The sequence below is a fragment of the Uloborus diversus genome, chromosome 7 (genome assembly GCF_026930045.1).
Source record: "Uloborus diversus isolate 005 chromosome 7, Udiv.v.3.1, whole genome shotgun sequence".
In the NCBI taxonomy this organism is placed as follows: domain Eukaryota; kingdom Metazoa; phylum Arthropoda; class Arachnida; order Araneae; family Uloboridae; genus Uloborus; species Uloborus diversus.
Genome location: NC_072737.1, coordinates 85,081,809 through 85,092,297, shown reverse-complemented (window position 1 = coordinate 85,092,297; position 10,489 = coordinate 85,081,809). Strand labels below are relative to the sequence as shown.

The 10,489-nt window shown below is 36.1% G+C and overlaps 1 protein-coding gene across 1 annotated transcript; it reads left to right on the top strand.

Annotated features, from left to right (window-relative positions):
* Nucleotides 1–7,909: 7,909 nt before the first annotated feature.
* Nucleotides 7,910–9,529, top strand: LOC129226771 (gastrula zinc finger protein XlCGF57.1-like). Its single transcript, XM_054861400.1, has one exon. It carries the CDS (start codon nucleotides 7,910–7,912, stop codon nucleotides 9,527–9,529), a length of 1,620 nt encoding a protein of 539 aa, XP_054717375.1.
* The last annotated feature ends 960 nt before the right edge of the window (nucleotides 9,530–10,489 follow it).

Here is a 10,489-nt window from a genome sequence, read left to right as displayed (position 1 = left end):
GCAAAAGAGGTAGAGGAGCCATATAATCTTCAGATCCTACTTTTACACGTTAATAGGATGAATTTCAGTAAGTTACCGCCTTATAGCCAGGGCTAAAGCAGAAATACGGGAAATATACCGCCAACTCAGTCATTTCAGCCGAGGTCTGAACCATTGCTTTGGTCACTTGTTGGGTCAGCGCTAATTTTATATTGACTGCCAGTTTGTTTGGCACTCTTGGCTTCCTTAAGAGGTTTTCCACCTCCAGCTCAGTCGCTTCCTAAGCCAGGCTGTGTGCTAATAAGCATAAAACTGCAGTCCTCCGCTGGGATGACTTAATTGGCGGTATATTTCATGTATTTCTGCTTTAGCCCTAACTATAGGGCAGTAACTTACTGAAAATACCATGCCTTGCCTTCAGTCTTAGAGTTGAACCGAACCATTGCTTCGGTCACTCGTCTGATCAGTGCTAATTTTATATTAGTTGTTTGGATCAACTAGTTTACTAGTTGATTCTTTTCAATCTTCACTTGGGACTTGTCACTTGATGAAGACACTTTTTTCACACAAAACTAAGGCTTGATTTCATCAGCAGTCTGAAGCCTTGCAGAAATCATGTTTGTGAAAACTACCTTTGAATGGCACTGCTAACAGTTTTTTTTCTGAATGTTTTATTTTCATTATTAAAATTCCAATCAAAAGTAGATACTTGTTTTCCATGAAAAATGTCACATTATTAAAAGTATTTAAACATTCAAACCGGAAGGGGGGGATCTAAAGGGTAATATCAAGAGGTCTTGGGATTTCCCTAGTATTTTCTGGAAATTGAAGTTCCCAATTTGGCTGTGAGAAGAAAAGGGATGTAAGTGAAAAAATTAAAAATTTTGAGATAACCAGTACAAATGGTAGGCAGACCTCTCCTCTGTCTTGGGGACAAAAGAGAGTACTACTCACCGTAATCGATTCTACTGTAAAGCATGATTTAGAAATTTTTTTAAATGAAAGCCTACCTAGAATCTGAACTTTAAACGCGATTTATTCGAAACTCTAAATAGTGCACTAACATCCCTTTGCTTCTTACTGCCTCAATTGGTAGCATGACCTTGTTTGTACTTATTCTTGTTTGAATATTTCTCGTGCATGGTTAAATAATGTCTTGTGGCACATTTTATGTGTCTTTTACTGCTGAAGGCTCTATAGAAAGCACTTTGAAAGCTATACTGCTCTTTATCATCAATTTTGTTAAATTGATGATTAAGACCAATATCGCTCTGCATGAACTAAAAAGGTGTTTTTATTGTTTCACCAGGTTAACCAATGGAAATAAATTCTAGTTTTTCAGAAGAAATAGTGAGAAAAAAAGTTTGACAAATTGACCAATTCCAGCACTTAAATTTCCTGTAAGAGCACCTCCACCCCCCCTCTTTTTTTAGTATGTATAGACAGTGACATAGCTAGGGTGGGGCAGAGAGGTTGGTCCACCCCAGGCTTCACTTGCTTAGGAGCGGCAAGTTGACCCTTTTAAATTTAATGTTGAAACATTTCTGGGCATATCTCGGATCCCAGCCTTTTTATCTAACGTCAGTTAAAATAGCCAAAAACTACATATTTAGACCTTTAATTGGGAAAACTTTCCTGGAGAAAATGTCCACCCTCTCTTCTGAAGTCTCAGCATAAAGTGCACAAAATTACGTTTCTAAAACTTCAATATGAATTTGTAAAAACAGCACTCGAACAATGACTGTCCTTGATTTAACTTGATCACAGTTAGCCTAAAATGCGTTTTTAGGACTTCGATTTCAAAACCTTATTCTCTCACCTAACGTCTATAAAGAATTAAACTGCATTTTTAAAACTTCAATTTTGATAAATTTTCGGGGGATGGACGCTGAATTGCTCGTCTCTTTTCCTGACTTCCTTAAAGATAGCCCAAAATATCGTTCTTAAAAATTTCCTCGGGAGAGCCCGCTAACCCTTCTTTCTCAAAAAGAGCTTAAATAGATTTCAGTTATAAGAAAGAACTTAGGAGGTAAGCCTATCTTTGCTCCCTCTCCCTTTCAACATTATCAGACAAAGCCTAAAGTGGGTTGTCAATTACAGAAAATTTCCAGGAGAGACTGACTTTACAACGTTTTTGGTTCAAAGACAGCCTACGATTGTGTTTTTGAGATTTCAGTGCCGAAAAATTTCCAAAGAATGCATGCACCCAAGCCTTCCCTGTTTCACCAGAGATATCCTTAAAATTAATTTTAACCTTAAAATTAATGTTTCAACAAGAAGCCTCAGCACCACTCTTTCCCCTGACGCCAGCAACTGAGTTAGAATACGCATACGCAGATGTAAAACGATAGGATAAAATTGCATATTTCGGAGTTTAAAATTTTCGAAATGATCATCCGAACATTCCCGATTTCTTTAACGTCTCCAAGCTCCGTGTGGTGACCGGAACAGAATAGTCGCAACGTAGTCCATGCGTGTCGTAAAAGGCGACTAAAATGGATACCCAGTTTAAGGTGCGAGTCATTGTGCTGATGGATAGATGTCATCTGGGTTGTATAATGTCTAAACAATCCCCTTAAGGAACCGGGCGAAACCTCGTTGTATTTTGCCTTGCACTTGTACAGGGTGGTTGTGCAGGTGTTGACCTTTTACCACCGCCCAGTTCCCAGCCCCTATGGAGTTGGATACTGGCTTGATGGAAAAAGCCAGCAACCTTGCTGCTGGAGGAGGTGAGGGTGCAGGTTTGCAATCCACCAACTGGTGAAGGGGCATATCTGCAACCCACTGACACTGCAGTAGGGGGGCAGGGATACTCATTTATGCACAGAAATGCAACAGGCGCAGGCAGGAAAGGGGAGGCTGTTACAGAAGGCGAAAGCCACTGGGCCAGTCATTCCCGAGAAGGTAGAAGAAACCAACGTCATCGATCGGAGGTTTCAACTCCTTTCCCCTGCTCAAACTGCTGCATCTTAAAGAGTAAGGACTGGTCAATCACAGTCCTATGCTCAAGCAGTGCGTATGTTTAAGATGGCTGTTGTGAGAGAAACCTTCCCATCGGAAAGGTTATCTCGCAATGACATTGAACATATTCAGCTTGTCTTCCTAAGGAGGACAGACCTGATTCTCTCTGAGGATCACATGCCAGAAATGCAACAGACTTCTTAACAAAAATAGTATTATGAAGACGCAGGAGGTAGGAACTTAGTGGAAATAGGGGGAGCTGAGACACATTATGCCATAAGCAGAAAATAATTTGGGGGGGGGGGACTTAATTTTTTTGACCATAAGAAATTAGTTTCTCTCTCCATCTCTCTCTCTTTCCCAGCAAAGTTTTCAATCATATTTAATAAATACATTGTATATGGAGATAATGAGGTGATAAAACTCCGGTTTTGAAAGGGGGTTGGTCAGTACTCAAAGATGAGCACGTATAAATAGAGGAGTTCCGGGGACCTTCCCCGGGGAAAATTTCAAAATTCTTGTTCTAAAAACGACTTTTTAAGCGATTTTTGGAATATTAAGGGGAGAAATGGTACGAATAAACTTCCCGGAAAATTTTTCGAAATTAATGTCTTAAAAACGGATTATATACTATATTTGTTAACGCTAGTGAAACTAATATGACTCGAAGGATTGTCCTCGATCGAATTTCAAATCGATTTACATCTCCCTCCCAATATTTCGAATTTGAAGATCCAAAATCAAAATTGTAGACAATCTTCAATGATGTCAGGGGAAAAGGCTGTTCTAGGGCTCTACTCTGGTAATCTTTCAAAGTTGTTCTAGAAAGCGTTCTTCAATGGTGTTATCAGAAAAGGTTCAGAGGTTCCTTCTCTTTATTTTTTTCGAAATTATAATCTCTAAAAAGCGCGAATGCGGATGATATTTGTCAGCGTTAGGGGCAGGTCCCGAATAACAAAATGTGAAGCCCTAGGCCTGCAATAATTTCAGGGCTCCCTGAAGACTCTATTAGCCCTGTCGGAATTCATTTTCGTGGGCCAAAGAACTATGTAAATTATTAATCATATGCATTCACGAATCCCCTTCGGGTCACTCGAAATTGTGGCATGGTAAATTCGCTACTGGTAGAATTAATAAAAATTCTACTTTAAGGAAGTTCTTTTCTAAATAAAAAGTCATTATTTTTTTATTATTACTTTTAAAAATACATGGAATTTTTTCGTATAGTTGTAATGCTATGCATATTTTTTTCGGTAATTTGGAGCCCCTTAGGCCAGGTCAATTAGGCCCAGGTCTAATTGGCCGGTGAGGTAATCAAGCCCTGGTTAGGGGCCGAGTAATTTTTTGAAATTGAATTTCCAAAAACGGAATATTATTTAATTTCCCATGTTATTGGAGAACAAGGTATTCAGGGACTCTCTTTCGGAAATTTTCAGGGAACCGAGTCCTGAAAACAAAATTTGAGGCGCTCTGTAATGAGTTTGAATGAAAAGGAGGACTTCGGCAGAGTAGCATTTAGAAGAGTCTTATTTTCTGAGAACTAGAAAAAGGGAAAAGGATGAAACATTAAGGTGGAGAAACAGAACGTAAGAAATGTGTTAAAATGACGTGTTCGTTATATATTTTATTGTTCAGATAAATTTTAGTAAAAGTCTTTGAGAGAAACTAAAATATTGTAGGAGATTTTTTAATAAATGAAAAATAATAAATGAAAAGTTACAATTTTGACATGAAAATATATCTGTAAGTGACAAAAAAATCGTAAACTAGGAGAGCAAAAAATATGAAAAATTCTAACTTCGTGAAGTATTAGGTTCAAAATTTTTTATTTCAATAAACTCGCACCTTTCAAAACGGATTTTTACACAGTAACTGTTTTTATAACCATTGAAAGATTTTAAGAATATTATAATAATGAAAATTTCACCGATTTTGATTTATGTGAATTTTTGTTCCTTTAGTATTGTTTGAATGATATTTATCTTCGCAGTTTTATAACTTCATGAAAAAATCTATCCCTGACGGTTTAAAATGAAATAAAGTAACTAGCACATTTTTTTTTTTTAATTTTTTACCGTGGGAGAGTTCTAAAAATTGCGTTTTTTTATCACAGCAATAATTTGCGCCCCCAAAATTAATTTCTGAGTACGCCGCTGATTTATGTTGTTTCTTTTGATAATATTTCCCATTAAAAATAAATAAAAAATTCGTTGAATAATATCTATTTCGGACCTCTACGGGTTCTCTATCTGGCAACAGATTACTTTCGGTTTCGATAGATCATAGAACAATGACATTTTTACGATCTGATGGTACCTTTTGATCGAAACATAGAATTTAAACCCGAAATATATGTACGTTCATGATCCCTTGAGAATTAGTTTAGGACTGTTTATTGTTTTGTAACTACATAATTAGACTTTTGGGAAATCTTTAAAGAATTTTCTTTGCTCGGGACTTAACTTTTTATGAAGGAGTGAAAATGATCAAACAGAGAAATAAACGACGGAGTAAAAAATAAATAAATAAATTTGTTTGTAAATGGGGATCCCCCCCTCCCCGAGTTCTTTTTATTTATTTATTTATTTATTTATTTTTAATGTAGGTAATTGCAATGAATAAAGAACAATACCACTTGATCTTTTAGTTTAACTTTCACGTAAAATTTTGCTAGTTTATTTTAATCAACCAGTTTCAAAGGACTCCGCTGGAAATTCTTTACATTGTGCCTAAGAAGTCAGATATTTTAAAACGAGATAAGTTTCTGGAAAGTTGAAATCATTTGATTTGAACAAGTTGCTTACCTTAGTAACCTTTTTTATAGTTATGTCTGTATCACCTTCCATATTATTCATATTTAAATGCAAAACTGACTCACTATTCTTTTTGTGATCACGCGACAAAAAAACGGTATGCGAGGCAAAACTAATAAGAATGTGAACTAAACTGCGATGCCGCTCTCGAAACACGGGCTCAAGGTGGGGAGCAAACCCCTATCGATACTGGTACTGATTTTTGCAGGTCGCGGGGCAAAGCCCACTTTTCCGCAGCCGGTAGGATAGCTTGTCTAAAATTCTGTTAATCTTCTTCCGGGAATCAAGAGGTGGGTAAACAGTGAGAAAAATGGTGAAGATGGACTCAAGTGCACTGACCACTCCGTCTGTCCCTTGTTTTTGTTGCTTATTGGGTGGAAATTCTTAGAAAAGGCAGATCACATTTTTGAAATCAGGTTTGAGGTAAACAATGTATGACAGAAAGCTGCTGTGCGAGAATTTTTCCGGGGGAGCTGAGCCGGTCTGAAATATTCCAGGGGGAGCTCAAGCTCCCCCAGCTCCCGGCTCCGACGCCTATGAAGATGTTTGGTCTTCTTACTGGATTTTACACCTAAAGTATCGGCACCTTGTTATGATGGGTGTCAGTAATGATTCAATTTGCAGGAGGTTACCTCTTTAAGGAAGAAACTATTACTCACACCCTGTGTGATTGTGAAGTGTTTTCTGCCTATAGGTTTGAGCACCTTGGTCATCATTTGCTTGAACTGTGTTTGCTGAATTCTGCTTCAGCTACTGGTCTGTTTTAAGACTTCTGTTTGGGGACTAGTACAATAGACATCTGGTCGCAGTGCTGGGTTCGGTTGAGCCCCCCTTTCATTCATTTAATTTCATTAACGTCTCCAAAATAGCCTAAACTTTTTATTTTAAAGCTTTAATTTCCAAAAAATTTTGTGTGGTGCCTCAGATTCCCTAATGTTAACAAAGGAAATGCTAAAAGAAACTTTCATTTTGAAAAAAAAATGGGAGCAAACCACAAGCTGCCTTTACCCCGAACGTTGCTAAAAATTGAGATTTTTGATGGAAATTCAACAACTTTTTTCCAGAGTGGGTTCTGAGCCTCTCACCCCCCATTTTTTTCTTTACAAGAATAATGTGGAATAAAATAAATCTTTTTTTTTTCTTAAATAAAATTTCTAGTTTTAATTTAAACACCTTTGTTAGTTTAGTGTATTAGCTACTTCACAAGAGGGGGGCGAATTGAGAAACCGCCCTCGGGGGGCAAACATTGTAGCTACCCCACTGGTGTATGGAATGCTCCCTTTCGGAAACGCCCCAATTTGTGCATTCATATTAGGTAGACTTCCACCAAAACCAGAAGCTGGATTGGTCTAATAGTTAGTATAATTTTTTTTGTCTTTGCCTTTGGCCCAGAGCCTGTTGTTGGTTGCCACTCTTTTGTATTTGTATAATTACTTTTTGCATTTGTATAATTTTTAACCTCAATGTTGATTTCTATTATTTTCATTTTAGGTACAAAGACAATACTGAAATTTTTGGAGAAGAACTGAACCGACATCTTTAAAGTATTACTTCAGATCTGTTTGGAATATTATGTGATCGATACTGTTACAGACTTAAAAGTGAAAAGAAAATTCTTTTCTTAAATATTTTCTGTATGATTTGTACCAAAGCTTGTTTCTCGAAGTTTACATTTCTCATATTGCAGTAAGAATTTTAAGGATAAGAAAGCATATCCTATAAATGTGAAGGTGTATTAATTTTTTAGCAAAGAAAGTATCTTTTAAAAACCATTTTTAAAAATGGTTAAATAAGGGGAAAATATGGGGTTATTTTTAATTTCAGTGGTATCTTTAAAAGAAAATTACAAGAAGTAATGACTAAGTAAAATTATTCAGTGCTTTTCTGTATTTTTTCATTGTTTAAACAGATTTCAAAGTAGAAATTTGTAAGTTCAACATTATATATTGTTAAGCTGTTATAAAAAATATATGATTGCTTGTAAAAATAGCATTTTAATTTTTATGACTAAAAAAGAACAAGCATAAATAAAAATTGATGTTCAGATATATTAGAAAGTGATGCATTTTCCATGAAATGTGAAGTTGGGAACAATTTATTGAAGATAACAGTGTATCAATTTACAATTTTAAATGTTGAATTTGTTTTTCTCGGGGATGGCATTCCAGTCCATTCCTCTTGGTTTATACCCACCAGGACGAACTTTTGATCAACAAGAACAAAAACCCGGAAATCAGAATGTTTCTGGAACATCAATAAATGGAGAAAAAGGATTAGTTTGCTCTGTACCCCAAATAAATGGGGAAAAGGGCGTGGTATGTTCTGTACCCCAAATAAATGGGGAAAAGGGTTTGGTATGTTCTGTGCCACAACTAAATGGAGAAAAGGGTATAGTATGTTCTGTGCCGCAGTTAAATGGTGAAAAAGGTATAGTTTGTACTATACCTCAAGGTAATGGAGAAAAAAGTATAATATGCTCATTACCACAGATTAATGGTGACAAAACTTTGATATGTGATCAGTGTGGCAAAACTTTTGCTGATAAGATCAGTTTCCATCAGCATGCCCTATTTCACTCAAAACCATTTGCTTGTAAAGTATGCAAAAAGACATTTAACTCTCAAGGAACACTTACTCAGCATATGCGCATACATACTGGCGAACGGCCATATATCTGTCAGCATTGTGACAAAAAATTCAATCAGGCAGCAAATCTGCAACAGCATCTGCGAATACATACCGGAGAAAAGCCTTTCGTCTGTGAACATTGCAACAAGTGTTTCAATCAAAAGGCTATTCTCCAGCAGCATATCCGTATTCACACCGGCGAGAAACCTTACACTTGCATGTATTGTGGGAAAAAGTTTTCCCAGTTAACCATTCTGCAGCAACATATCAGAATCCATACTGGGGAAAAGCCTTACACTTGTGAAGAATGTGGAAGGCGTTTCAACCAGAAAACGATTCTCGATCAACACATCCGGCTGCATACGGGAGAAAAGCCATTCACTTGCCCATACTGCGGAAAAAAGTTCACCCAGATGGCAATACTTCACCAACACATCCGAATTCACACTGGAGAGAAGCCTTATGGCTGTGAGCGCTGTGGCGAGAAATTTTCTCAGAAGGCAATATTGGTCCAACACATCCGTGTCCACACCGGAGAAAAGCCTTTCCCCTGCAATTTCTGTGACAAGAAGTTCAGCCAAAAAGCAATTCTCTTGCAACACATCCGTGTGCACACTGGGGAGAAACCCTATGGATGCGAGCATTGTGGGAAAAGATTTCGCCAGAAGACCATTCTCCAACAGCACGTACGCATACATACCGGTGAGAAGCCATTTGTTTGTGAACTTTGTGATGAAAAGTTCAGTCAAAAGGGCAATTTACAGAAACATTTGCGTTCACACTCGGGTGAAAAACCGTTTGTTTGTGATCACTGTGGACTCAAGTTCACCCGAAAAGTAATGTTAGATCTGCACATAAGAATGAGCATGAAAGAATCACCAATTACAGCAGATATCACTAAGCCAATATGTCATTTTGGTAGTTTAACAAATGAAGTTAAATCATTGAGTAAACCATATATTTTCAATGCACCTCCGAATGATAAGCCAATGACAAAGCCTTGTCATTTTAACACATCAAATGATACGAAACCTGTTGCTAAGCCATGTCCTTTCAATTTGTCAACTGAAAAACCACCTGCTCACACTTCTCTTGCTGCTTGTGTCTCTAGTGCCATAGCTCAAAATGAATGGGCTTTCCCGCAGTAATGATCCTTTCTTAGATCTGTGATTTTTTTTCTTATACTTTTATCAAACTTTTAAAAAAAAGTCTTTTTGACGTTTATCTGAATTTTAGCCATCATATTTTTGGTGAAGTCAAATATTTCTTTAGCATGCTGTTTTGCTTAGTAAAATCTCACCATCTTTAATGCATTGTTCCTATTGTGCTAGTTTTAACTTTTGCCAAATTATTTTCTGTTTACATAGAGATGCAGCACTCATTTTTGGCTTTGCATATAGACATTTATCGATGATAGTTTGGGTAAAAATGAAGTTTTCATGAGTGAGAATATGGCTGATATAGTGAGAATAAGCACTGGAATGTAACTTCTTTTCCTAGTGATTTCACAGCATTTTTGCTTGTTCCTGAATTGAAATGTTTTTTGTTATTTCTCTCCTATATTAGCTGTTATTTTATTAATTGTTGAGAAAAAATTACCTTCAAACATAAATTTCAAAGTTTGTTTAAAATTAAGAAATTTTAAATGTTTTTTCTATTATTATTTAATTGTTATTTGTTTAGTTTTTCCTTGTATGAACAATTTATCCTTACACATTTTGTTGACCATGTTTTTTTTTGCATATTTGTTTATTTCATACATTACTAAATATATATTTATGTTACTACAAATATATAGTATATTTACATCTTAAAATTTCAGCTGTATAAAATATGTTAAAAGAAAAGCTTTTTTGATTTCTTGAAACAGCCATTCTGAGCTTTTTTTTTTTTTTTGAAATGCATCAGGGTCAAAACAGAGAAGTCTGTTTTCTTTATCTGTTACAGAATATAGATATATATTTTAAATCTTTAAAACAAATTTGTTTTTTTTGCTTCAAATAAGCAATGAACTGACAATGGAAATATTGATTAACAATGAAGATAACTGGATGCTGTGTTTAAAATAGTTATTCCTTTCAATTTATGGTATTTTTTCAACTTTGAGA